General features: G+C 47.1%; 9 protein-coding genes across 9 annotated transcripts; 5 read left to right on the forward strand and 4 right to left on the reverse strand.

The window, feature by feature from the left end:
• Positions 1-1,950: 1,950 nt before the first annotated feature.
• Positions 1,951-2,911, forward strand: tma22 (putative RNA binding protein Tma22; the record flags this gene model as incomplete). Its single annotated transcript, XM_026754168.1, has 2 exons — positions 1,951-2,158; positions 2,283-2,911. The coding sequence occupies 2 exons, from the start codon at positions 1,951-1,953 to the stop codon at positions 2,909-2,911; spliced, it is 837 nt and encodes a 278-aa protein (XP_026611076.1).
• A 157-nt stretch (positions 2,912-3,068) lies between these two features.
• On the reverse strand, positions 3,069-4,121 carry CDV56_100743 (uncharacterized protein; the record flags this gene model as incomplete). Its single annotated transcript, XM_026754362.1, has 2 exons — positions 3,069-3,777; positions 3,835-4,121. The coding sequence occupies 2 exons, from the start codon at positions 4,119-4,121 to the stop codon at positions 3,069-3,071; spliced, it is 996 nt and encodes a 331-aa protein (XP_026611077.1).
• An 874-nt stretch (positions 4,122-4,995) lies between these two features.
• CDV56_101039 (CGR1 family protein) lies at positions 4,996-5,512 on the reverse strand (the record flags this gene model as incomplete). The annotated part of the gene is made up of 3 exons (XM_026754658.1): positions 4,996-5,136; positions 5,195-5,340; positions 5,455-5,512. The coding sequence occupies 3 exons, from the start codon at positions 5,510-5,512 to the stop codon at positions 4,996-4,998; spliced, it is 345 nt and encodes a 114-aa protein (XP_026611078.1).
• A 666-nt stretch (positions 5,513-6,178) lies between these two features.
• On the forward strand, positions 6,179-7,214 carry amcA (putative mitochondrial ornithine carrier protein AmcA/Ort1; the record flags this gene model as incomplete). The annotated part of the gene is made up of 2 exons (XM_026754831.1): positions 6,179-6,289; positions 6,351-7,214. The coding sequence occupies 2 exons, from the start codon at positions 6,179-6,181 to the stop codon at positions 7,212-7,214; spliced, it is 975 nt and encodes a 324-aa protein (XP_026611079.1).
• Positions 7,215-9,050: 1,836 nt separating this feature from the next.
• Positions 9,051-13,571, reverse strand: VPS10 (vacuolar protein sorting/targeting protein 10; the record flags this gene model as incomplete). Its single annotated transcript, XM_026755265.1, has 2 exons — positions 9,051-9,690; positions 9,748-13,571. 2 exons carry the CDS (start codon positions 13,569-13,571, stop codon positions 9,051-9,053), a joined length of 4,464 nt encoding a protein of 1,487 aa, XP_026611080.1.
• Positions 13,572-14,872: 1,301 nt separating this feature from the next.
• Positions 14,873-17,626, reverse strand: CDV56_102432 (exocyst subunit SEC10; the record flags this gene model as incomplete). Its single annotated transcript, XM_026756051.1, has 2 exons — positions 14,873-15,382; positions 15,446-17,626. 2 exons carry the CDS (start codon positions 17,624-17,626, stop codon positions 14,873-14,875), a joined length of 2,691 nt encoding a protein of 896 aa, XP_026611081.1.
• A 1,010-nt stretch (positions 17,627-18,636) lies between these two features.
• CDV56_102915 (ditrans,polycis-polyprenyl diphosphate synthase) lies at positions 18,637-19,802 on the forward strand (the record flags this gene model as incomplete). The annotated part of the gene is made up of 2 exons (XM_026756534.1): positions 18,637-19,126; positions 19,207-19,802. 2 exons carry the CDS (start codon positions 18,637-18,639, stop codon positions 19,800-19,802), a joined length of 1,086 nt encoding a protein of 361 aa, XP_026611082.1.
• A 472-nt stretch (positions 19,803-20,274) lies between these two features.
• CDV56_103103 (ELMO/CED-12 family protein) lies at positions 20,275-22,517 on the forward strand (the record flags this gene model as incomplete). Its single annotated transcript, XM_026756722.1, has 3 exons — positions 20,275-20,538; positions 20,625-21,993; positions 22,057-22,517. The coding sequence occupies 3 exons, from the start codon at positions 20,275-20,277 to the stop codon at positions 22,515-22,517; spliced, it is 2,094 nt and encodes a 697-aa protein (XP_026611083.1).
• Positions 22,518-23,817: 1,300 nt separating this feature from the next.
• Positions 23,818-26,475, forward strand: CDV56_103480 (putative cell cycle checkpoint protein Rad17; the record flags this gene model as incomplete). Its single annotated transcript, XM_026757099.1, has 3 exons — positions 23,818-23,877; positions 23,940-24,614; positions 24,685-26,475. The coding sequence occupies 3 exons, from the start codon at positions 23,818-23,820 to the stop codon at positions 26,473-26,475; spliced, it is 2,526 nt and encodes an 841-aa protein (XP_026611084.1).
• Between the last annotated feature and the right edge of the window lie 1,396 nt (positions 26,476-27,871).

Consider the following 27,871-nt stretch of genomic DNA (forward strand, 5'->3'; position numbering starts at 1 on the left):
TGTTCTGCCGGAGTATGACGGGACGTCTCCCGAGGCTTGATGCCAAGGAGATAGCACTCTCATATAACTGTCATACATCTGTATCATAGTTCATACCTAGGTACTCATACATTGTTAACTTTGCCTTTGCGTAGAAGGCCGCCGATTCAGCTATGGATGAATTAGTAGTGGTGGTACTCCGTACCATGGATGTATGGGCAAGTGGACTCTGGAACTGAAGTCGAAATACTTTAGGAGACTGAACGACAGATAAATAACTGGAACCCTGTCTGCTGCATAATTAGACCGGGAATCTCAGCTAACCAATGATCAGTTTACATTGGACAGCATGGTTGAGAACCTCAGTAGATTGAAATCTCCTCCCTATGCAATATGCAAATGTCACTTCATCTCCTCCCCTGTCAGGTCTATCGGATTCTATCGGAGCCATCAGAATGTTGTTTTCAGCGCCTTTCCAGAGGAAGTCTGCTGAATCGTGAGTTATGCGGCATGCCATTAACATCTCTACCTTGCCACATATCTGTTGTTCTCCACCAGCCGTCATATCATGTCCAACTGTCCGTAGCGCAGCGCCACTAGCTTGGTGATCGGGGCTTTCTTGTGCCACACCCGGGTAGAAGGATCTGTGCACGCCCTCGGCCAACGACGCAGCATGCCGTAGTCTGTAGATGCGCCTCGATGCAATAATGATAGCATCGCAAAAGACGGAAGCACATATGATACGGCGGATTGCAGCTCCATGCTATGCGCAGCTAGATCTTTTTACGGTGTCAGTTCTTTACCACCAAGATCTACCTAAACAGAGGACGATTGGCCCTATTATATCTAGCCTACCAATTGGCTTGGTTTCTGCCAGGTCAGCAGTTGGTTATTTATGGGAAGAATTGGGGTAGAAGGGAGCAGGCCAATTTGTTCCTCGTAGATCCGAGATGTTTAAACGTACTTGGAGATCGAGGCTTCGAACGAGAATTGTCTAGATCTCTCTTATCAGTAGTACTACGTACAATAGCAATTTTCAATTTGCATTTTTGGAACAAAGAGGCCCATGCTGATCCTGCCCATCAGTCCTAGAGCTTCTGGTGTCTTCTGAGCTCTAGCACCGTGGTACAGAGTAGCGCGCATGGATACCACGAAGCGATTCGTCAATTACCACCTCACCGTTGCGTTGGCGGAGACGTCATGACTAGGAAGACGTTTCACAACCTGCGCCTCGCTGTAGACTAGGTAAATCATCCTGTTTCTATTTCACTAGACCCAATTTGGGCCTGATGATAAGGGAGATCAAGTATCAGTACCTAGCAACTCATTATCTGACCTGCTCTCATCCTGGCCTCCATAGAGATGTAAGTCTCCAATGCATAAATCAAACCATGAATCAAGGTAATGTGCTTATTCCTGCTTCTAAATTACTAAGGCCAGAATCCTTATCTTCATGATATACCGGGGGTACTGTCAGCAGTATGATTCAATGAAGCGACTCAATCCCTACCGTGAGGGAGCGCCTGTGCTCTTGCATAACATCCACAACAAACTTTCGCAGACAACCGTTGTGTGCGTGGGGTCGTCCATTGGTTGTTATGCTGCCATATCTACGGAGTATCTCCCTGTCCAACGCCTTGACAAGTAACAAAAGCGTTTGGCCACTGCAAATGTTCAAGCGCGCGGGGGTACATTTACATGATTGTGGCAATGTACACTGCGGCCCCCCACTCCATAAATTTGCAGAACTGCACGGGGGGTCTAGACTGAAATCCTGGAAGTAGCAGAATGTTAGCAAGACCTGCAATAGGTTCAGGTCTCGTAAGTTGAATTAGTCGAATACCTTGGTGCGCGAGTTACTTCGACTTCGAATCTTGCAGTTCCACACCGGCTAGATAGAGTAGAGTAAATATATCTTAAGTCACATGACCGTAGCTCAAACTAATATCTAGCCATTAACGGTTAGGCTCGATGGCCCCGCGCGCCGTTGGTATCGATATCCATCATGCAGTTGTTTTGTACACCCATCGCCTGAGCTTAGATTCCCAATTCGGAAACCATATCAAGATGGCAGAGGTAGCGCAAAATTCTCCTGCTGACGCTCAGGCCAAGCAAGTTGTCTATTGTGGTGGTAAGTCCCATGGTCCTCAATCCGATGCGAATATTCCTGCTCGGCCCGGTTCCTATATTTGCAAAACTGATCTCGGAATCTCTAGTCTGCACACTGCCTCCTGAGGTACGGGCATTTAGCCTTCCTATCAGCACGTCCACCTGAATTTCCCCTGTTCGCCGTATCAAATCAGTGGCACAGGCAGCAGTTATAAAGATATCGCAGCATGAGGATGTTAACTCGAAAGTGTTCCAGTACTGTGAATTTGGCGGTACCGCAAAGAAGTGCGAAGAATGGTTGAAGGATAATTATGCGGATTTATACCAGCGGTTATACTCGGAAGGTATGCTTGCGCATCTTTTTCGGCTATCAAGCAGCAGTGAGAGGCCAACTGAGATTCCTGGTGTAGAAGCCCTCAGCTCCAATCTGTCCGAGCTGTCAGTGTCCGTTCGGGAGCGTGCAGCTAAAGACGCCGCCAAGAAGGAGGCGAAAGCTGCCGCTGCTGAAGCACGCGACGCAGAGCGGAAGGCAGCGGCCAAGATTCAGATCAAGCGTGTTGAGCGCAACAAACGCAAACACGTCACTGTTATCACAGGGTTGGAAGTACATGGTTTGGAAAACAAGAAAGTCGCAAAGGAATTGGGAAAGAAATTCGCTACTGGTTCCTCGGTGACGAAGTCACCCGCAGGGGTCGAGGAAATCACAGTTCAAGGTGACGTTAGTGAGGATGTTCAAGAGTGGCTTCTGGAAGTATATGGGAAGGAAATCCCTGAGTCCAACATCGAGCTTGTCGAGGATAAGAAGAAGAAGACAAGTGGCTGATAACGATGACTTTGAAACCGGATGTTTGATTCTAGGACTTTTTTCTCCACACATGTTGAATATCCTGACAATATAAATTCAAGACGACAATATGAGAGAGTGTGACGCATGATGAGTCCGCGCAAGAGCATTTGTCGCTGGATGGTATGATGTTCCATCAAAGTTCATCAAGTTTTCTTACAGGATCCGAGCTAGCACGAGTTGCCATTGCATTGAATGGTGGGGAGGTCGGTGTAGGGGCCGAATGGGACTTCCGATAACATCCCGGATGAGACTTGCTGCCAGAGTGATATCGAGACCATACTTCGCCAGAAGCTTGCTTCTCTAGTTGGATGGATGGCGCAGAAGGGCGTCTGTCCCACATTTCAACTGGTACAGAACTTTCGAAGCCAGGAACACCAATTGCCGAGGATCTCTGGCTGACGAGAACGACCAAGAAAGCCAGTACACTAAGAGCAGCAACAATCCAGAAGATTCGAAGCCGCCGACCAACTCGTGTCTGCCATTCTATCTCCCTTTTCTCCCAAAGATCGATTTGGTTGCGGATTGCTTCAAGTCTCTTCCCAAGTGCGTCGGCTTTCTTTTTCCCTGACCGCATACGCTCTTCTAGCCTTTCTATTTTTCGCATCTGGCGCTGAAAATCCTTGAGGTCTCCAATCTGTCTCCGAATATCCCCATCCAACACAGATGTCTCCCGCTCAAAGTCATGAAATATTGTCGATGCAGAATCGGAGAGTTCCTGAAATGATGCAAACGTTGAAGTGAGAGCAGCGATCTTCTCAAGCAGACTGTAGTATGTATAATCCAACCTGCGTGTAATATCTGTTGCGAGAGTGCCGATCGTGGACAGGGCGGATCGTAAGTGCCTAACCGATTTGCTTAAGTCAGATAGTTTGTAGACAGACGCTGGGAAACGACCTTACTCCTCTCCTTGTTGTCTTCTGGACTTCACTTGCTCTAGATCGTTCAAGGAGCGTACTTCGTGTACCATCAGGGAATCAGTCGTCTGGTTGTCATTAATTCCATCAAGTGAAGTGCCTTTTCCATTTCCAGATCCCAAGCCCGTGGTAGAGTCTGATCCCCAACGCGATCGAGTTGTCTCGCGCGTCATCGGCTTGAGCAGGTTATCATCACCCTCGCCCCGTTCTTGTGCTCCCGTCCATAGCGGCAACGGGCTTCTAACATCAGCAGGAGTGACGAAGCGATTCATTTTTGGCGGGAAAGTACTGTCATGAGACTTGCTGTACTTGTCTTTATTGCTGTTGCAGCCGGCTGCGGTTTAGATGGGTCTCGACGGCTGGACGATCGTGCGCGCGATTTTCTTGAATTGCATTGAAACCAGTAGACAATAAAATTGGGCCATGTTCAATTGCACTTCGGGATCTCTTCTGTACTGACAACCGTCTTATGTCCGCTACGAGCGTAGCAGATGGTTAGTTATCGAGTAGGTGGGTCTTGAACCCGCGCCTGTCTGAGCAAACCAGACATCTATTTTGTTTGGGTAGATAAGCCGTGACCGGGGGATTGCAAAGGTAGCTCCGAGAGGAGGATCCATCTGTGCAATGAATGCGCACCCTTCGTCGAATGTATTTCTCTTATGTGAAACAGAATTGGACAACCTTCAAGTTCGCAAAAGCGAAATATTTAGATCTGCGCTGTAGACTCGCAAAGGCTTAATAACCACACCTCCTTAAGAGATAGCTGCATCATGTGAGATCTCGCATTGGCCAGTGATGATCTTCAGCTTTGATCAAGCAAGTGTCTTGAGAAGCCATTAGAAAGATGGAGATGTGGATTATGAGAATATCATTTTGATTCATGGCCTATATTCACCGAGATATTCCTACTCAAAACATTGCATGTCATACAAATCAAATCAGGAAGAGATCAAAACAACTAAAGACCAACCCAACTCCTGCATCGCCGCCAATTTTTCGAGTAATGCATTAGCTGAAGAACTGAGGAAAAGAAAAGAACCTGGTATCGGCCGCAAATGTTGAAGGTCACGGTGGTGAACTGGTATGCGGACAATGCTGTAAGAGGAAGATAATGCATGACAGGCACTGAGGCAGATTCTTCTGCTGTCACGAGTGGAGTAACTTATTACGCTTCTCCCTTCGCTTCAGCCGCTCAACACGTTTGCGATGCATTTTCTCTGCCATTTTCTCGTAGCGTTCTTTTTCTTCCTTGGCAGCTCTACGATCCTTGATCTTCTGTATTTGGGCCTGACCAGTATTGTCAGCAACGGAGAAAGTCCATAGAAGCTTTGCGTCTCCTCCCTACCTTCCGTTCAGCCTCCTTTTCTTCCTTCAGCTCACGTTCGTGTTCTTTAACTGCCTCCTGACGCTTGCGTGCTTCCAACCTCTTCTCATAGCTTGTCAGGCCTGAAGTGGGGCGAAATGGCTTCTTGGAATCGTGCCAGTTTTTGCCTATGGAAACGAATAGTCTATCAGCGAGAGCAGCTCAAGGCCATAGCAGAAAAAGCTGAAAACTCTTCAAGGAAAAGTATAGTAACGTAAAAGGCTGGAGAGATAAGATCATACCATTCTTTCTCATACCCTTGACGGGGGTGACGGATGAGGTTGAGATTGCCGACGACATTGTCAGCAAAATTATGAAAGAAATGATGGAAGGACGGGTTTGTAACAAAAATAAGGAGAGTGTACTAGCCCTGGTCTGGGAAGGAGAACGGACTACGGCGGTACGGAGCAGAGTACAAAATAGTTGTAGTGGTGGCACTAATAAAAACCGACTACTAGTACGATCTTTCTGTAACCAATTTTTATTAACAGCTCGCAATTTTCTGAGGAAAAAGTTATCTTAGACCGATCAGATAACCGGATCTCGGCTGAAGTGGTGGTCCGATCCCCTCCATTGGCGCCTGAAAAAGAAATGCCTCAAACGAATCTCCCTCATTCCACCCCTCGGTCGCGAGATTTGCGGTCACAATAGAGCGCCACAGAACAAGTCTCCACCACAGTCTCTGAATCAATCATGTGCATTGGCCTTGAGGCCTACTCCCACTCACAAGCGATGCACACTTAGCGGCTTCACCGAGTGTTGATCGGGCGAAGAAGATAATTCGAAATCAATCCTATACGTATACACCGCCCCTCCCATTCCTTCTCCTCTGGAAAATCAGACCTATACAATGCTTCACCAATAGGTCTCACCACCGCATCCCTTTGCTTTCTCCCATCACTTTCGCGGCTTATCCTTTTTCACCTCCTGCACTTCAGAGCTCAACAGCTCGTTCCCTGAACCTTCATGGCGGCCGCAGAACATGTGCTTGCAATCGATAATGAGAAATCAATGGAGTTTCCTGTCCTGCCGCCTAATCAGGGTTTCGAGGCGTTCAAAGACATAATCTTTGGATCTGTAAGAGCTTGGCTTCTCCACGTCTAAGCGAATATCACTCACACTCAAATCAATCCTCTAGGCAGCTGGAATGGCTGGCAAGGTCATTGAATATCCTTTCGACACTGTGAAAGTGCGACTTCAATCACAACCAGCTCACCTTCCACTTCGGTACCAAGGCCCTTTGGACTGTTTCCGCCAATCAGTTCAGGTGGATGGTCTACGGGGGCTCTATCGAGGCATTAGTGCCCCAATGGCAGGTGCTGCCATAGAGAATAGCTGCCTCTTTTTCAGCTACCGCATAATTCAGGATGTTCTCAGGGCCACCTGCTACCCTACGGCGGATTCTATGCCTTTCTCAGCTCTATTGTTCAGTGGTGCTGCTTCCGGGTCTATCACCTCACTTGCCCTCACCCCGATTGAGCTCGTCAAATGCAAAATGCAGGTACCACTTGAAGCTTCTAGCAGCAAGATGCCCGGGCCATTGACTCTCGTCGCCGCCATATTTCGTCAGGACGGTATTCTTGGTTTTTGGAGGGGCCAGATGGGAACGTTGATTCGGGAGACCGGAGGAGGAGCTGCCTGGTTTGGAGGCTATGAAGGAGTATCGGCTTTCTTTCGGAAATACTATTCAACAGCATCGCCTCGCGACTCAGAGTCACTTCCTATCTATCAACAAATGGTTGCGGGGGCCGCAGCGGGTATAAGCTACAATTTCCTGTTCTATCCGGCTGATACAGTCAAATCACGGATGCAGACCGAGGACATCAATAATGCAGCAACTCGTGGTAAAAGGCAGACATTCTGGAGTGTTGGCAGAGCTTTATGGAAGCAGCAGGGGCTGAGGGCATTGTATCGAGGCTGCGGTATTACATGTGCTCGGTCTGCCCCTAGCTCAGCGTTCATCTTCACTATATACGAAGGGCTGCGGAATTATTTCGCTTGAGCATACTTCTTTGTCACTTGCCTGTGTCTTTCCATTGACTTCTTTTTTCTTTTTTCCTTTTTTTTTTTTTTTTTTTCCCCAATATCCTCTAGCTTGCTCGCATTTATGATACCTCACCTGATGTCTAGATTTTCTCTTCTGCCTTCTTCTTCTTCTGCTTTACTACAGTCAATATTCTGGGCCAATTGGTATTGGCATCTTTACAAAAGGAATTCATGTTCTTCCCTTCTGAATTGTGGCACAATACCCATGATTTTTGTCTCAGGCCGGGAAATTGTATATAATGATCAAAGCATAGAAAGGAATACGATTGCGTAGACAGATTGAATGTCTCTTGAGATTCTCCACGAACACGCCTATTCAAAATTTGGTCTATCTAATGGTCTATCTTGTTTCCCCTTCCTAAAGTCCACTTTTTCCAAAAGGCGGGGTAGGACATTGTGAACAGCCCGCTGCGGAATCACCACTAGAGACCCTACACCCCATTTGCGACTATAATCTAGCCCGTTCATCTTCTATAAGTGTGCTTGTCTACTTTGCACTGTGTCCCATCTTAACCATGGCAACATTGTCAGGTCTTACAACGCAAGAACTAGAGATACTCTCGTCCAAGGCCATCGCTGCCAAGGCTAATGCTTATTGTATGTTTCATAACAAACGTCATTCCTCAGCGCATATCTTTACCTTCTATCCACGGGATCAAGTTCTGAAATTGTGCAGGTCCCTATTCCAAATTCCGCGTTGGGGCGTGTGTTCTCACTAAGACAGGCGAGTATATTGCTGGCGCCAATGTCGAGAATGTCGCATATCCTGTTGGGACATGCGCGGAAAGGGTAGCTTTTGGGACCGCGGTCGTAAGTACATGGCTCTCCTTCTCTACATAGCTTCTTAGGGTCAATGCATGCGGTTGCCCTCGAAAATTCCGTGAAAAGAGCAATCTCATATGGACGGATGTTTTACAGGCTGCCGGACACCAAGATTTCAAGGCTGTTGCAGTGGCTACTGATATCACACCTGGCGCATCGCCGTGTGGTATGTGTAGGCAATTGTAAGTGCTACCGAACCAGACCTAAATCTAAACCTATCGATTTTGCACTCTCTTCGGCCTGGTTCTATTAGTGCCATTGATCTGAATATGCACTCTTTTTATATCTGGTTGGCCCTACTCGGTTTGGAAAGGCAATTCAAGGCAGCTTGCTAATCTTTTTACTTGTCCATCTCCTTAGTATGCGCGAATTTACGCCTCCATCATTTCCTGTTTTCATGTATGACGGGCAGGGAAACTATGCTGTAAAGACAATTGGAGAGGTAAGCAGTCCTTTCATTACCGACTCTTTCTTCCACAATGCTGCTTGTTTGTACATAGTTGGGAACTTCTCCCACTGACCTCGTCCCTTTAGCTCCTACCCGACTCATTCGGACCGGATGACTTGCCTCGATAGGCCTGTAGGGAATGCATGTCAGTATTTAGATACCTTTTTTGTCTCCCATGAATAGATTTTCATGGCAACGGTCTGACAAAACTAACCCTTCATTCAAGATACAAATATTGGATTTGGCCTCATTATTCGAGGCATTTTCACTGCACCATACAATCAACAATGATCAGCAGCCTATATTATAGCACTGAGAAACTACCAGACACGATCTTCATTGGAATACAGTATTCAGCTGAAAAGAAATTTCATTCTATTCAATTACCAATATGTCGATAACTCCTCAAAGACTCTTGAGAATCGTAACAAGGGCTTAAATGGCACAGGGTACATGTTCAAGGAAACATCAGATTAATCTCAGCAGACTCATCATCTTCGGCAATAGCAAAGACAAGCCTGACTAGGGCTCGTCTTCTTCATCAATCTCGGCGTCATCCACGCCCAAAAGCTCATCTTCATCGTCGACGACACTGGTATAGTCGCCTCGTCGGGCCGCAAACGAGCCCCGCGATGCGTAAGGCCTTGAATAAGCCCTGTTGCGCCCAAGGCGCACATAGCCGCTGGCGCTGCGCCACAAACTCAAGGCAAGAAGGGGAAGTGCTCTGACGACAGCCACAATACCCGCAATAACCGCGATTGGCACAGTGACTATAGGTGACTCTCGAGAGAGTAAGCCCTCATAAGTACCAGCATTCTCTCCAAGGCGAATCTGGCCAAATTTGCCATCCCACTTGGTGTACACATAATACCCAACACCAGCCGCCACCACAATGGGTATCGTTATCGCAAAGAATAAGCCAGTTCCACTTATACCATGCTTCTTCTCATACTCCTTTTCTTTGCTTGGACACGGCTTTGAAACGACATGATCTAAAATCAACCCGCCCGCGCACGTAGTTTGTGGAATCCGTCGGTACGCCGTCGGCTCCCAGTATTCGACCCTACCGGGATCTTCCCGACACACGGCTAATGCGTCAGGTTTAGGAAGGCCAGGTACTAGTGCACAACTACCATCATTCTGGGGCTCATAGTTGTAATTACTGTAATAGCGGTCAGATAAGCCAATAACAAAATCAAAAGAAGTATTAGCAGCTCACCATTCATAGTCAGCTCTTGTGCAGGTGCAATTCCTTCCGATGCTGTGGACGTGGGGTTCGCGCCAATTGTTCCAGCACTGAGAGGACAGCTTCTTGCGGTGGTACTGTTCCACATGGCCGAATAGACAATTATCTTCCTGGAAGGGGTGCTTGGGCTCCCAAAGGTAATAATCGTCACTTTCATGACCATCTTCAACCAAGTTGCAGGACTTCTCCCGGAGACCACTGAAGTCAACATTAATTGTGGCAAGTCTACCGGATTCCACTTCTTTCCCCCAGAGAAGAAAATTCTTGGAGGTGTCGGACGGAACGGTTGACAGTCGATAAATTTGCATCTCGACTTCCGAAAATTCATATGGTTCCCAGCTGTCGCCCTCATCAAGACTGTAATAAAGGACCTTTGTTGGTCGCGACTCGGGAACAATCACAATCACCGATCCGGAGTCGCCATACTCCCACATATATCGCCCTTTTTTAACGGACTTCCAGGTTATCCCGCCATCCCGCGTCATGAATATGTCCGCTTCGTCCTTGCCAGATAGATGAGCACCAACGTTGCCTACACCCATCATGAGGCCGATGGCAGACCCTGAAGAGAACGTGTCGCGCGGATCTCGACGTTCGGTGTAACCGTGCAGATGAAGCGAGCATTGATCAGTGCCTTTCCCATCTTTGACTGAACAGTCAAAGTCCTTACCATCAGCGTCTTTTGCTGGAGGAGGGAGTAACCTCCACTGGCCGCCATCATTGTGAGTGATCATCGTTTTGAGCTTCTTTGCGGTTGCTCCCTTCTTCAAAACAGTCTCCACATTGCTGATGACGTTCACAACCGCTACTCCTTCCAGACCTTGCATCTTTTCAAAGTCAACGTAGCCCCAGTCATTCCTGCTCGCCGCGTTGAGGCTGAGGACATAGGACGTTCCATTACTGTTGCTCTTGATAATTGAGCCATACTCAGCTCCTTTGACGTCACTCACTGTGACATGCAGAAAAACGGCATGAGTCGAGCTATCCAGAACAGTAAAAGCCGTTTTGACGGGCACATCAACATTTGGAGGAAACTCAGCTTTCGCGAATGTCCTGCCGTCGACGCTGATGCTGGCAACTAATGAATCAGGATTGTCTGGGTCACGCGAGGCTACAATTATGTATTCAGACATTGTAGCATACCGGATCGCATCGTTGAAATGAACGTGGCTGTCAGAGAATAGGTTGTCGCTAGACAGCAGCTGTAGGTGGTTTTTCTTGTTCTCATTCGCATATTGCTGGCAAAATATAAGTTTTTCACTGTCCAGTCTGTTCTCCCTGCTCTCAAATTCACATTTTCCAACGTAGCGGAGGAGAAGATCCCAATTTTCCCCCCGATTCTTGCTAAAGTAAGCATTGGAGTGGCAATCGCCGTGACCGCAGTCAACTGCCCCAGTCCAAATCAACCAGTCCTTGTAACGTGGGTGAAAGGAAAGGACTGGCAGGCGCTCTTGGTTTGGTGGTATCGGTGCTTCGAAGGATTTGAAGGTATAGGCACGATCGACGGTCCAGAAAGTCTCTTTGCCGCGAGTAAGAAGAAAAGCCCCATCACTGTAGTAAGGGTGAGGGACAATGGCGGCAATCTTCACGCCTTTAAGAGGCTGTTCCCATTTCTTGCCATGATCATGAGAAACCCAAAATTCACCCTCGCTGGTAAGCATTATGACGGTCTCATCATTTCCACTGCTGCTTGCTTGACGTTCAAGGTAATAATATTGCTCACTAAATTGTCTCGCGTCATTAAAGACCTGCTTCTGTGCCATCAGTTTATCGTGTGAAGGTGCGCTAACTACATCCTTGCAAGGCCTCTCGATATCTTTATCCAGGTTCTCGCCGCCCTCCCGATTGCAAGTGTTTCCTGGAATAAGCCTCCAGCCTGACGGTCCCATGAACGTATCAGTCTGCTTCTGGCACTTGCCCAAGGGGGGCACTAGCGGGGCTGCAGGGACACAGCTCTTCCCATCTTCACTGCGCACAAAGTTGAAGTCGCACTCGAAATCTTCAAATGTGCATTTGCATGGTTCGAAAATGGGTTGTGGATCTTTGAATTCCTCGTCCACAAAACAGTCAGCGTTGGCCTTCCTCCGGTTGAAAAATTGCTGGTGTCCCATCAAGCAGTCGGGTTCACCGTTTTCGTTCAACCTGGCCGCCCACTTTTCGAAATCGTCTTTCTCACACTTTCTTTCGTGAAGGCCGCTGAAGTCGATGGAGTAAAGAACATATTTTGCTCCCGAACTTTCCTCTGAGCCAACAAGAACGAAACTCAAGCTGGTAGAATCGGGCGTCGTTGTCAGCAATTTGGGATAAATCTTATGTTGGAGTTTGGCAGAATGCCACTCCTTTCCATGATCAATTGAGAACTGAATTTCGTCTGTGCTTCCATTGTCGCTGACAGCCATTACCACGGAACCCTGGTCGCCGAACTCGTACTTGAATGGACCGTCAAGCGCATGGCGCCAAGTCACGCCAGCATCGTCTGAAACATAAAGGCTACCTTCCGAGTATTTTTTGAGGTGGTTGCCTGTGTTACCAACGCCCATCACCAGGCCCGGGGCTGGACTTGAGAAAACACGGCCCGTGTTGGCGAAAGTGGTCACAGAATGCAGATGCAACTGCTTGTCGCCAACTTTGAGGGGCTGGAAAGTCCTTCCGTCATCAAAACTAATTGAGCTAACAACCTTCTTCTCATTTTCTGATCCAGCTTTGTCCCAGTTCTTCACTGTATTGACCAGCACAATACCTTGGATATCTGCTATCTTCTCGAAATCCACGTGGCCGAAGCGATCACGATTTGTATGTTCGACATTGCGCGTGAAATAGGTACCGTTAGAGTTGGAGGTGAATAGTATGCCGGTATTGCTAGACGGGCTAGTCAGGACGTCCACTTGCATGCTATAGTTCGTGCTTTCCAGCAGTGTATAACCGTCTTGTTCCACTCGATGACCTCCAAAGTCTGCCCGGTGCCAGACCTTGGTATCTAGCGTGACGTAAAGAGCCAGCTCATTTGTCCCTTGAGATTTTGCGGCTGTCACGAAGAACTTCTTGACAGCAGCAGCGCTGAGGATGCCCGAAACAGGTCGTCCCTGTTGGATGTTCAGTTCCGTCCCTTCCGCATCGCTTCTGAAAAAGTCGTCTGAGTACACAAGGCGATTTGCATGTGCAGATGGCACTTTTAGGCCAGGCACTACACAGAGTACACGATCACGGAGTTCCTCTTCAATATTCAATCCTTCAGCGAATTGAGGATGTCCGACGGCCCAAGCGCATCCACCAGCACTGACCCGTAATGGCGAGACAGTTTTGAAATCATCGGTAGTATAGTATGATCTCACTATGCAAAACCGTCCCATACACTCATCACTTTGGAAGATGACCTTTGCAGAATCCCAGCCATGAAAAATGAGAGGTTCGTGTTGGGTTGCTGGGAATTCGTCAACCTCGAAAAATTCCCAAGTCTTAGCCTGATCCTTTGTCACCCAGTGACGTCCATTCGCACCCAAGGCATAGGCTCTATTCTTGTCAAACGGGTGCTGCCAGATTGAAAGCACATGCTGCTTCATTTGACCATCCGGGTCGTCCACCTGTTCCCAGCCCTTACCTCCATCGAACGAACGGAAAAGATCGCCATGTCCTGTGTTCATGAGGATTGTTTCGGTGTCCTCGAAATAGAACAATGAGAAGGGTTCATGGTCGAAAGATGCCGGAGTGATTTCTGGTTCCGACTTCTTCGCAACACCAGACGGCGACAAGATGGCTAATGCCAGGAAGCTTGTGACCAGTAGCCATCGAAGAATCATGGTAGCGGACCATATGACAATCCACGAAGACTGACTGACGAAGTTTGTCAGAGAGAATGACAGCACGAAGCTGACAGGAAGGTTCCGAGGCGGCCTACGTAAAGCGAAGTGAGACCAAACGCAACGTTAATAAAATTGGACATGTAGTATTTTTGCTAAAACAATTCGAGACTTTGAATTGCGAAAGAACAGTCGAGCATAGAGCCTTCTTCTGACCAACACCTGCAGAATCGTGCTTGCATGCTGATGCCTTGAAGCTCGCCAGTTGCGTGGTCTCCTAGCTGCCCGGTCACGTGCTAAACTGTTATCTGCACGTTTTGAGCTCAGCTGTCTGCTTTCCGCTCTGAAAAATATATGATTGACCGTAAGGACCGATTTTCAATTTGCTTTCTTCAAGGAAGGATAAAAATTCGAGAATACAGTTGCCTGTGATGTCTGGATGGTATCAGTATGTATCTTGCTCTCAAATTTCTAGAATAATAATTTGAGTCTGGATTTGAGTGATGCCCTGGGCAATAATAGTTTCTTTCATCCCCAAGATCACGAGTTTCAAATGCAACTAACTCCCTTATCAGGGCCATATAGATAGGGCTGTCTCAAAGGGCTGCCTGCAAGTAGTATCGCGGGAAGGTCTACTCTGCAGATGCATAAATATTCGCTAACCAAATAATACAGTCCTGCCCGGAAGGTATGGGCTCGGAAAGCTATGATCATGTTTAATGGCAACAATAAGTACTGTCAATGTTAATAATATACCAGAAGCTCAAGGTAGCTTGTCCGCAAACACAGCCATGCGACAAACTTCAGCCATAACAACACAACATCATCGTTTGAATTAATGATACATCAAAGCCAGTGGCAAGGATATTCAATTACAGTAGGAAATTACTCATCTTGCATCTGCGCAGCACTTGTTATCTAGGAATTACATCTGCTAAGAACATTCTGCAGTAGACCATGACTCAATCCCAATTAAGGGTGGAAAGAAAGTGCACTCTAGGAAGATCAGGATCCGATGAATGTTTTATTCAACTTCTCTCTATCAGCAGCTACATCTTGTTCAATCTCGGGCAACATCAAGATTTCTAGAGCTGTTCTGTTCTCTCAGTTATCCACTAAGCCTCAGGCAAAAGATAGACCCAAGTAGGGATAACAGCCCAAGTGTTTTCATTGCAAGCGGAAATCACTAATCTTCAGAATGAACAATGCGTGGTGGAATATGGTATTTCAATCTGTGGGATTTTCAGAGCAATAAAAAGGAGGCCCTTCACCTGCTGCAACAATGTGAACAGTCCATGGAATCACAGGAGGTTGAGCACATGTTGCATTGCTGTAGTGCTGGAATCCTCCCTTCGAGACACATAAGCTCTGATCTCCTGTATGCTAAGGCCAGCCTCGATCTGGCCAGACCCTACTAGCTCCTGTTCACGTTCAGTCTCAGTACGACTTGTTCCTGGTCGTCTGCTTGCATTAGAGCTGGCCCCCCCGCGAATTCTCTCCCGTAAAGCTTCTGACCCAATGACAAATAGACTGCCGACTTCTAGCAGGACGTCCAGGGAACCGCCTGGTCCTTTGATATGTTCGTCGATGTCCCAAGACTTAAGCAGGTCTGCATACTGTGTCATGTCCTTGGTGACCATAAGACCCCCGGCCCCGTTGACGGTATATCGCTTAAAATGTTCGAGGAGATGACTCCGGGTCCCAAGCGCAATCTCCGTTAGCAAATGACGAAAGTTGGACCCACTGGATGATAGCGATGCTGCGATAGTGTCGTGCAGCCGGGTTAAAAAAGCACATATTGACGCACACGTCTAGGACAAGGTCATTATAATTCCTGGGTGACAGATTTACGCTGCAGCATCTCAGTGACTTACTGGTGTATGTAACATTTCCAACCAAGCTGCATTGTCTCCTTCCTTGGGTCGGAAATCATTCTTCTTCTGTCCCGAAAGTAACCTGCTAATCCACATCAAGGCTGTGTCAATGACCTTCTGCTCAATCGCGTTTATTTTATCTTCTATACGCATAGTCGCTGTATTGGTCTTCTTCTCCATTTCCCGGCGGACTGTTATACTGGAAGTTGCAAGGGGGATTAGCAACGTTTGTATACACATCACCATCAAGTTCGTGATGCCGATAATGCTTTTGACCACAGTAAGATAGCCAAAATCAGGCTCTGCCCTTGCAGACTCTTGGGACGTTGCGGACTCCAAGACAGCGTCAAGACACACCTCGACATAGCTCTCGCCCATCGAAGACAACAGTAGACTCAACAACGCAGACACATCCTTTGGTGTCTCGCTGTTGGCGCCCAATTCCAATCCCCGACCAACCGCTTCAGCCAGCCATTTCAACATCCTCTTGGCATAGGTAATATTTGGAAGACCATCCTTCTCCGTCAGCTTGATATCAGTGGGCTTCATAGAGTCGCTTTGATCTTTCAGCCCGGCCAACTGAAGGAGCATCTTCTTTTGAGTGGGCGTGAATTCCGAGGACTCAAGGCGATTGACGTAAGCGTCCCGAGCAGAAGAAAGGAGTTCAGTCCCAGACTTGGAAATTGATGCCATGAACGTCGTGGCTGCTCGTTTCCTTCGAGCATGAAAAGTAGTAAACCTGAACAACAAAGACGTGTACAACTCTTCGAGTGATCTTTTCTCCCTTTCGATGTATGATGATCCAACAAAGTATGGCACAAACAAATCCTCCAGTTGCTGATCCAGAATCAAGGCTGTTTGGGACGAAATAGGGTCCGGATGTTCAGTCAAGCCATGAGTCTTGAGATCATCAACCAGGCCGCCAATGTAGCTGCGAGAACTTTGTAGCGATCGGAGGAAGGCTAAAGACGAGATGCTATTAGCCTTGTCCAGAACCATTTCCAGCCTCTGCTGAATGGACTGCTGAAAGACGCGCTGTAAGAATTTGCCCAGCACCTGCTCATAGAAGGGGAAAGCTCGCTTGATGATGGCTGATTCTTCTTGGACGACGACCTTAACCTCGTCAACCAGGGATTGAAGGCTTGGTTCGACTTTCAGGGGTTCGGCGTCAGGATCCGCCAATTGTTCCCAGCTGTTCAAATCCCCGCCAACTTCTTCTGTGACTAGCTGACTTCGATCAATGAAGAATTGGTGTTGATTAACAAACAAAGCGGTCACGCTTGCGCCTCCGCTGAAGTCCTGAAGCACTGTCGCGCAGTCTCTCATGCCCTCAAAGTTTGCCTTGCGGTAGAAATCATCGAACTGTTTCAGAAGATCCTTTTCAAGCGTCTCGGAGAATTTTTCGATTATCTCTCTCGTATTTCGACGGGTTCCATTGATGTTTCCTCCAGTGCCCTCCTCAACAGAAACACCGTCATTCCGGTACAGGTCGCCTTTCTTCGCTCTCAATTCATCCCAACTGTGGGGGTCGAGTCTTTGACTTATCCTGAGCAACTGTCGCGCAATATGTGCCGACCTGACTTTGGCTTCACCAGTCCCCGATTTCCTTAAGTTCTCTAAGAGTGTTATCTCTCCTCTGTTACTCACTCCATCCCAACATTGAATCAGGAAATGAGCATCAAGCGCTCGGCGTCTCTGTCGGTCCAACTCCTCTAGCCTTCTTCCCGTTTCAACAGCCATATTTCCAGTCGCCCCAGGAAGTTCACCTTCGGATAGTCCTGCTCCATTGAATGACGTATCCAATTGCTGGAAGGAATCGATGGTCTGCTTCAGCTTTCTACCCAATGTGCTGAGATTTTGCGCATGCTGTGCCTCAGCCCTCCGAGCTGCAGCCGAGAGCTCGTTCTCTTTGATTTCCAGATCACCAGAAAGTTCACCAAGTCGTCGCTGAGCATGCTCAAATGCTCGAATCAGCGGTTTAGGATCAAAAAGTTGGTTGCCGGGACCAGCTCCAAGCGTAGAACGTCGATTTGAGATAGCACTGTCAGAAAGTGCCTCAATAAACTCTTTGACGATATAATCGCGGCTTGAAAAGTCAGCAAGAGTAAAATTGGGGCCCTTGGGAAAGATAGATCGAGACGCGGGGTTTGACCCAGGAGTTATGGACACATTGTCCGACATCTTTGCGGCATGGGATGATCCTCGTCAACAGGGACAGCAGGGCCGCAGATAACGTGTTTCAATTTGACCATCAGATCAATTGGCGGTAGCCATGGAATATATCCTAAGTTATGGTGGTGAAAGAGAACTTCAAAGTCCACCAAAATAAACAATCTCGGAAAGAACACGGGGTGTTCTTCTACCTGCCTTACACTCTTTTCGTTCGTCCCCTAACGAGAGATTGTACAAACACCACCCTTCATATATATTGGGACTCAAAAACATCTGAGCTACTGGCTGCCACCTAGCATTCAACTCTTATTTTGTAATCTGAATAATGTGTGGAGTTCGTTAAAAGACAGGCATTTTTGAAAATACATGTACGTATCTTGTAGATGAAACGAGGCCGGGCGCAACCTTTGATTTCAAGCGGCTTCAATATTTATCACACTGTACGGGGTATGTTTGACCTTATTATTAGGTACATCCATATTATCTTATTTAAGAGCTGGAATCAAGCACCTGTTGGTTATCTAACTGCTGCCTACGGTAGGTAGTTGTGACTGAGGGACTCAAGTTGGAAAGTGTCTACCTAGCCCAGTAGGTACTCCGTACGGTAGTAAGGTATGAAAGGCCACATGCATTAATTACAGAATAATACCTTACCTGGTAGGAAGGTAGTTACTGGAAGGTATACAGAGTACCTACCTATACTCCGTACATGGATGGATGGAGTACTACTACTGCGCCCCTTCCAAAATAATACCTTCTCCAACGCCTCGTTACTGTGGCGCTGTCTGACGCTACTACTCCGTACTGCCTGTTGTGTATGTATAAACTACCCTGTGCAACAAGATCAGTTCCAAGCGCAGGTGCAAAAACTTGGTCCATCGTTTCAACATTTTGCTTTGCTGAACCTCAAAGCAGAAAGTGGTTTCCGCCAATCTTGACCTTCAACTAGCAATTCGAGAGATAAAGGGCCTTTTCTCAACTCATTGCTCTTCCTGAGCAGATGCACTCCTCGAACAACCATGGTCTTAGCACGTGATAGGGAATTACTGAGGGACACTGTTCGTACTCGAGAGACCACGCTCACTCCCGCCGATCGCGAAAATATCCTGAAGCCATATCTACCGGATCCATCAGATCTTGCACGTCGACCGCTGCAGCGACAGAAGAAAGCCCCCCGAAAAACCCCTATTCGAACATTTTTGAAGTCTCAGCTGCATCAACTTGCTTACACTTTCATTCATATCATCTATGGGATTATCCTGCGTCTAGTTCAGAGCTATCATGCCCTTGTGGATCGGGTTCTTGCGATCGTCTACTACCATCACCGCACACCGGAATTGATACGAAAAGATATCAAGGGCCTAAAACGTTTGCCTGAACATCTGACCGTTGTTTTATCAATGCGCAAGGAAGATGATGCGCTTGCGATTTTGATGGACGAAGTGGCAGAACTGGCTGCTTGGAGCGTTAGCTCTGGTATACCCATGCTGAGTATCTATGAGAAGAGCGGTATGTAGAGACACTTCACACTCAACATTCCGGCCTCCTTAAGCGCTCTGAGGTAGAAGAGTACTGACCGTCCTCTATAGGGGTCCTGAAATCATGCATACCGACGCTGCATCAGGTGGTTGCGAGTAAATTCGCTTCATATTACGGCTCACTCCCTCAGCAGCCAACCCTTCGACTTTTCGCTCCTCATCATTCTGTATATGAGCCATCTCTTGACCATGATACGGCTCGTAGAGTCAATACTGACTCTCTTACCATGCTTCTGTTATCCGCTACCGATGGAAGAGAAACTATAGTTGATCTGACTCAAACGCTGACAGAAATGTCACAGAATGGTAAACTGTCACCAGGGGATATCACCATGGAGTTGGTTGATGCAGAGATTAGCGAAATCACAACGCAGCCATTGCAGCCGGCCACATCGAGCATTGGTGACAGACAGGCGAGTGCTGTTCACCCCGCTATTCCAATGAAGCCAGAACCGGATTTACTATTAGTTTTCGCGCCCTTTCTGAAACTGGATGGATATCCTCCCTGGCATATTCGACTGACTGAAATGTTTTGCACCGGTGGTAAAAGCAGCGGCATAACTAGTTATGGCGAAGCTGTTGAATATCAAGGTTTTCTTAGGGGACTGTGGCACTATGCCGGGGCTCAGATGAGGTTTGGTCGCTAGAGGCAGCTTGCTGGCTTCTCAATACCTGTGACAGATCCAGATTCGTTAAAGCTCAAAGCTCCGGGTGTAGCGTTAGGGATGAGAGGCTCATATGTATATCGATTCCTCGCTTTACTTTGTGCGCTTCAATTTGCTATATAGTTAATATTCCTGGTTCTTTCTTAGAGATATGGTTTGGTAGTGTGTTATATAGATAAGTTGTTCTCTATCATTAGATTAACTCCAGGGACCTTCTAAGTCAGGTGACACCCCTAAATTCAATTCAAAAGTACTTCGTACGGAGTGGGCATCATGAATGAGCCAGCGGACTAGGAAGCTGGTGCAGATTCATCTAGTTTCATAAATAATCACTTTTTCGATTTTTCGATTGCAAATATACGGATGGTGACTGCTACCTATTTGGATTCTTGGATTCTTGCATCTCTGATGGCATACTACGACGGTCGATCACCCCCGGATCAACTTCTTTGAAATGGAGGGCAATATTTTCGACATAGTCGAGCGATTGGGGAGTGAAGAAGATGCAGTGCGCAAGATGGCAGTCTTTAAGCTTCAAGGCAGCATCGGAGACCCTTCGTTTGCTGATATCTTCATTGCTGAAGGGGGGCTGGCCAAACTGCGCGATTTGACATTGCATGCAACCGGAAATACACTGGCTTACAGTTTGACAAGCTTCGCAAGGCTGTTGGAAGTAGATAAGGGATGGGACTATGTTGACCAAGAGTTGGTGGAAAGAGTAGGTCTTTGAAATTCGCCGCCATAAGGGATAGCGAAGTCTCAGCTTGCCTCAGTACTAACAAGTGTTCTGGTTCCTACCTCTAGATTGTCCAGCTCATTGTGACGCAGCCTCTGGTCAACATTTTGCGCGGCGCAATGTCTATCTTAGTATCTATCGTATCCCATCCGTACACAGGGGGGCGCCTACCACAGACTGATGCTTTTGGGTTTCGCGCTCTGAAACCCGCACTTGCAATCTACCCACAATTTCTGGAGATGCTTGTCAATAGGCTCTCGTCTGCAGATCACGCACTCTGTGCGAATGCGCTTCAACTCATCAACTCTCTTATGCGTGACTCCATTGCAAACGACTCCGAGCTAGAATGGCCCAGATTCATACAAAAACTTCAAGATTTAGGGGTAATTCGAGCGGTTTACGCCCTCATGCAAGGTACAACGTTGCAAGACCATGCTCATCCTTTGATAGAGTTCCAATCTCTCACAAAGGTTCTGCTTAGGAGGTGGCGAGATATTCCCCTGGATCTAGAAAAACCAGAGCATAGGAGGGCATTGAAAGGAATACACCTGGCTGGTGACCAGGAGAAGAGCATTGACGAGAGGGTTGATAATGACTTTGAGATGCGGCGTTCTAGAAAACACAACTCAGAAAAGTGGAGGCGGCTTGGATTCGAATCAGAAAATCCAATAGCTCAATTCGAAGAGATGGGATTCCTGGGAATGATGGACCTTGCGGATTATGTCAGAAATCATCGAAATGAGTTCCGAAAAATGCTGTTGGAGCAGTCAGCAAAACCTGGCCAGAAACGGTGTCCAATTGCCCGCGCTTCTTTGGCAGTAACTTCAATCCTATACGAGCACTTTGAGATCGAGAAATCTGACATAGAAGACTCAAAGAACTACCTGGTCTTAGAGTCTCGCGCCAACCTTGACCGGTTGTTCAAGCCTCTACTGCTGCACTGGACACGTTTGCACGTCGCGGCATTGCAAGCTTTCGTCCGGTTATGGAAGACCACCAATGCAGACGTTGATGATTTCGCAAAAATTGCTGAGCTGGTTCGAATTCTTGTTGAATCGGTTGTTGGTGGGGCAACCCGAACAAAGGAAGTACAAGACGTGGAAGATGAGATAGTCAATTTTGAATACCGCCGGCTTCGAGATCTGCAGATGGAACTCTTGGAGCTCACTTATGAAGATGTTTGGAGGCAACATCTGCAACAGGTCCGCGAAGAACTCCATCATGAGGCTCTACAATTCGTCAAGGAGCAAAGGATCCGTTGCCTTCTGCAGGGCTGCTGGTTTCCTGTTGAAGCCAGTACTCATACAGACTCCTCTTCTGTCGAAAATGTCTCTTACCGATATGTACAATTGTCCCATAACCGAAAATTCCTGCATTACGGGGATTTTGAGACGCTAGGAAATGGCAGGATAGACCTCGATTCTCTCCCTGGAAAAGGTTCGGATCCCCTCTGTTCATTCCTTTTAGCCGAACCTGTCTGTTGACCGTCTTTTCAATTAGTTGATTTGTCGGCTGTTTCGTCTGTGGCTTCCAACGTCTCAGCATCAGCTGACGCTTCATCTTCCTCAACCTTGAAAATCGCACCCCTTTCTGTATCCTCGACTAAAATCACGATTCATGGATATGTTGAATGTCCCTCATCTGCCACAAGGGGCTCATCGAAGGGCCATAGTCATGCTTGTTCTATCGGCAACTCGAAGGAGGGTGTCTTGTTGACACTTCGCCCTCAATCCCCAAGCATAGCATCTGAGTGGCTCGACGGGTTGCTTATGTTGCTGAATCAGCGGCCTATCACAGTAGACTCTAACAAGTTGATCAATGTTGTCAGCGACTATGGGCTGAAGATCCGTCTATTCAATGTGCGCTTTGAAGATGCGACTTTTGTTGGAGAAGTTCCGAAGATTCCTTCCCGAGATGGCCTTGATGATGACTATTACTATGACCTTTTCGGTGCTTCTTGAGCGCTTTATAGAAGAGAAGAGAAGACGCAAGCAGAAACCCTCCAATTCTTATACCTATTGCCATATCTCATACTTTGAAACCCCCCGTTGATGGTTGACAATGTAGGGACGATCGAGCCAACGAACTTTGGATTATATTTGAGATCTTTTCGCATTCTCCTTCCCAAAGTGCTCGTCTAGTAGTCGATTCGGAAGTCGTTGCTAGACTCGGAAAGGATAATACATGTGTTTTTCAAAGGGTTGGCGAGCATGCACGGAGTAGTATGCTTTTGATCTTCTAACACTATCGGTGAAATCTCTTTGACCACAAATTTCCAAGCATACCTTAGGTACCTTGTTATTGGGTGGAGCTCCCTCAAGGCCATGAAAATTCATGACGAGTCACTATGCATCCCATGGAAAGTCCTTCCCTATGCAGTGGGCAAGCCTGGGCAAGCCTAGGCATAGCTGGTTAACCTCTTAAGTAGTAGATAATAGCGAATTATGGAGAATAGTTAAGTTATGTTATAAATGATGGTATGCTAGGACCACTAAAACTATCAATTTTGATATTTTAACATCATGGTGCTTGATACAGATGCTGGGAGTCTCACATAGTTGCCCTTCCAAAAAGCACCCTAGGCTATTATAGGCAATGGCTACATGCTTTCTACTCTTTCTAGGTTCCAAGATCTAGCTAATGAAAGCATGTTAAGGAAGTAACAAAGCTGAAGCTAATAGAGATCTAAAATGGGAATGCGGAGAGTGAGACGACCCGGGGAATGGTGTATAGCTATGTGTAGTCATGATCTTATTTCTGGGGAATATATTAGTGTATGACTTATCTAAGTTGATCTCTTGGGTTACAGAGATGATGCGGTGGAAAATCGGTATACTACGTATTTATCTACTAGTTGGATGGAAAATGGAAATTTAAATACTGCCCTCTATGTACTCCGTAGGTAGTTTTCTTGATATCGAGATTCAGTGATCTTGATTGGTCAGAAAGATTACCTACGCTCCATTGTACTCACTACTCCGTCGGGAACGGAGCAGTGTATGGGGGTGACCATGGTGCGTTAATAGCGTCCTTCCATTGATGTTGTCTCAGAAACGAAGGGATTCCGCTGGTTGTTTCACTTTGCATACCGAGAAAAATCCAGTGTGTTTGGTGACTAGACTTGTCGGACGCCAGGATTTCCCCTGGGTCTTTACCTTACCTGCCTCTACGACATGCCTATAAAATTGAATCTTTTACATGCCTCGGCCCGTGCTTCATAGAAGCAGATGACTGTTCTTCCTCTTCTTGCTGATTTTCGTCATGGCCACCCACGCAGCGAAACGGCAGCGGATATCAATCGTCCGTCCATTGGAAGATCAGGTTGGTTTTTGAATCCTGGTGATTTTGCTTCTGGAGGTATATGCCTGCCTGACAACTGCAAGGCTAATGAACCGAGTCGTTCGAGTTCATCAAGTCCCAATTGCGAGGCTCTTCTCAATCAAAATGCTCCATCGGGCACAAATGTCCATTCGCAGCAAATCTCTGCCAGTACTGCTGCATTACGCTCCGAACCGGTCTGTCAGAGGAACGAATGTTCGAACCCGCCCTCGAGCAAGAAATCGAAGAGTAGATCGCTCCACAACTTCTTTCCCGCTGCGAGTGAAGAACAAAGATGGGCTACACACAAGACTGGATCCTTCCATTTGTCTCAGCCAAGGACAGACAAGATAGACACAAGCGATGACGCTATCGAGGACGGCTACGACTCTTACGATGAGGTTTTCTCCCACTACATTGCAGAGCGAAAAGTCATACCTGGAAAGCGGATGGAGGCGCCTTTGGCTGCTGGAGAGCGTTCCAATCAGATTCAAGCAACACCACACGCTTTTCGTCCTCAGAGCTTCGCAAGCAATCACAAGCGCTTCATCGTTTCATCGGCGTCGGAGAGAAAGCGTCATGGTTTTGACTCGTTAGCGACCAATTACGATAAAGACTCTGAGAAATTGCCATGGGCACAGAAGTATTCCCCGATGAATCTGAATGAGCTCGCGGTTCACAAGAAAAAAATTGCCGATGTACAGAGTTGGTTATCAGACGCCCTTCGCGCGTACGAGAAGGTATGCATCACAGAATCACAGATGAGTGGCGAATTCCTCGACTCAAAGTTAACTTCGAGAACAAAATCAGAAATTACTTGTTCTCAGAGGCCCTGCAGGAAGCGGCAAAACAACTACGTTATCGCTATTGTCGGACAAGCTAGGTTTTGATGTTCTCGAATGGAAGAATCCGTCAGGATCTGAGTTTGCGGCGAAAGGATTCACATCTACAGCAGCGCAACTCGAAGAATTTTTGACAAGGAGTAACAGGTTACGTGGGCTCGAGTTTTATGGCATGACCGGTTTATCAGCAAGCAAGAGGAACAGTAGTGGACATATGAGACCACGTATTATTCTCATCGAGGAGTTCCCAACAGTCTTCGATCGAGGCTCATCCAGTCTAACCGCTTTCCGACTTTCTCTGCAGCGGTATCTCTCAGTGTCATCCGCACCGAGAGGCAATACCCGGGACGATATTGAGAGACACGGGAGCTCACCTGTTGTTATTATCGTCTCCGAGACCCTGTTGAATCCCGGGGCGTCCTATTCGGACAACTTAACGGCTCACAGGTTGCTGGGGCCAGACATTTTAAGTCATCCAGGCACAACGATTATCGATTTTAATGCCATTGCTCCAACGTTCATGTTCAAAGCCCTGGAGTTGGTTCTGGAGAAGCATACCCGCAGATTTAAATCAAGTAAAGGACCAGGGCCCGCGATTTTGAGGAGTTTATCAGAGATAGGAGACATTCGGAGCGCGATCTCTTCACTGGAATTTCTCTGCCTTCAGTGTGAACGGTTTGAGAAGTATCCTTCCCCCAAGGCCACGAGAACGGGCCGAGGTAACATATCTTTGGCGCCTGTTGAGAAAGAAGCACTGCAAACGATAACGTACAGGGAGAGCAGCCTTGGTTTATTCCACGCAGTCGGAAAAATTGTCTATAACAAGCGTGAGGGTATAAGTTCTGCACCCGACAACCCTCGGCCACCCCGGCCACCAGATCATTTATGTCATTGCGATCGGCCTACAGTCTCGCTGGTTCCTGTGAACGACCTTCTAGAGCAGTCGGGAACGGATACACAGACATTCATCAGCGCCCTCTATGAGAATTACATACCATCGTGCGATGGCCCTGATTTTGTCGACTGCATAAATGGATGCATAGAGGCATTGTCAGATAGTGATTTTTTAAGTGCTAACTATAAGACAAGTCAAGGTAGTTCTTCACGTGGCACATACAAGGCCGCTCTTGGTCTTGACATGATGCGACAGGATGAGCTCAGTTATCAAGTTGCCGCACGTGGTTTACTATTTTCGCTTCCGTCCCCAGTGAAAAGACGAATAGCGTCAACAAACCAGAAAGGGATTGCACAAGACGGGCATAGAATTTTCTTTCCCACTGAGCTGCGGCGATTGAAAGAGAAGGATCAAGTTGAAGAACTTACGAATTTGTGGAAAGCAACATTATTACACTCACTCAGCGGACTCGGCAGACAAAGCACCAAGTCCTTGGCAGACCACTCCAGAAATGGAAAGCAGCTTCAGGCTGGTAGGGAAGCAATAGTCGCTACTATGGCATCCCGCGATGATCTTTTGCTATATCAATTGCCATACATGGCTAGAATTGGGTTCAACGAGGCTGTTTCAAGTGAACTTGAGGAGATCACATCCTTTTCCAGGCGAAGAACACCATGTGACCGCCAAGGCATCGATGATACTTGCGATTATGAGCCCATGACCACTTATCAGGCCTCCTCTGTCAGACAGCCTACAATGCCTGCCAGTGGCCGCACTCACCGCCAACCCAACCTTCTTCCGCCTGCGGTCTCAAATAGGGAGGATAAATTTGTCTTGAGTGACGATGATATTGAGGATGTTTGATAATGTCCGCACTTACTGTAATAGCTTCCCTGAAGTTCACACACTTTCTCTGATATTACCTCCCATGTTGCACTGGGTTGATTTTAAGCATGTTAATTTGGCCTTTCACGGCCGTAGTCCGACCACCGGCACAGAAACAGGCTGGAAGGCTGAAGGGTCTATTCGAATACATTCCTCCAGCTTGCAATGCAGGTTGGTTTAGAAATTCATGCGTTGCCTTGAAAGGCTGATCTTATAATAATACAAGGGAATTCGGGCGATATCTGTCTATGCCCGACTCAGGTTTTCGGATATACTCCGTAGACAGAACAGGAATAGTCTTCCTGAGTTGCCTGAAAATCATTCGCCCGTTATCTAGCGATATCTTATGCCATCAATTTCTGGTTAGCCAGCTTGAATGCAGCTCTTGACTAAGCAATAATGAATTGCTCTTGACTAAGCAATAATGAATTGTCAACAACATTTAGCGACAGAAGTTGATTCAAGCTCCCGTAATTATTGACCAATCTGCTGCTCAATTTCAGTCATTCTGTCTACTCATTTGTACATCCTCTCTCTTTCTTTTACTTTCGAAGAGAGCATAACCTTTCTAGATCAAACACACGCCAGGCCCTAGGTACAATAGAGCAAATGGTCAGTCACAACAGCGATGATGCTAATTCAAATGAGTCTGGTGCGAAAGAAAAGCATGGGAATGTACTAGAATCTGGTGGTCTAGGAAGCATAGTCTCTGCAGCAGCCTATGCAACCTCTCCTAAGTGGATTAGCATGGTATTGATGGTATCATTAATCTTTGGTGGCTGTTGTACAAATGTAGGTACTCAGTGTATGATGGGATCTTACTTTAATTTTGATTGACTTCATTGCCCTAGGTGTTCGCATTAGAAGCCATTATCAAGTGAGTTTGAAAAACCCGAGTGGCTCGATTGTAACATACTGATGTTCAAACCTACCTAGAGATCAACCAAGTTCAGGTAATTGACTGACTATTATTGCCCAACCAAGAGTTACTGTGTCTGACCTCTCTATCCCCCGCCGGAAGGTCCCCTGATCACCTTCGCGCAATTTATTGTGACTGCTGGATTTACGTTGCCGAATTTTGCCTCGCTATCATTTGGGGCTCAGTCGCTATTCCTTAGTCCGCGTGTTATCCCATTAAGGTCATGGTTGGTATACACGGCCTTCTTCGTGACAGTCAATCTTTTGAACAATTGGGCTTTCGCATATAGCATATCGGTTCCCCTACACATAATATTGAGATCAGGAGGCCCTGTTGCTTCCCTTATCGTCGGATACTTGTTCAATGGAAAGAAGTATTCTTGTGGTCAGATTTTGGCAGTAGCGGTGCTCACTCTTGGTGTTGTTACAGCAGCATTGGCGGATGCTCAAGCTAAAG

Source organism: Aspergillus thermomutatus, assembly GCF_002237265.1.
Source record: "Aspergillus thermomutatus strain HMR AF 39 chromosome Unknown NODE_252, whole genome shotgun sequence".
Classification (NCBI taxonomy): domain Eukaryota; kingdom Fungi; phylum Ascomycota; class Eurotiomycetes; order Eurotiales; family Aspergillaceae; genus Aspergillus; species Aspergillus thermomutatus.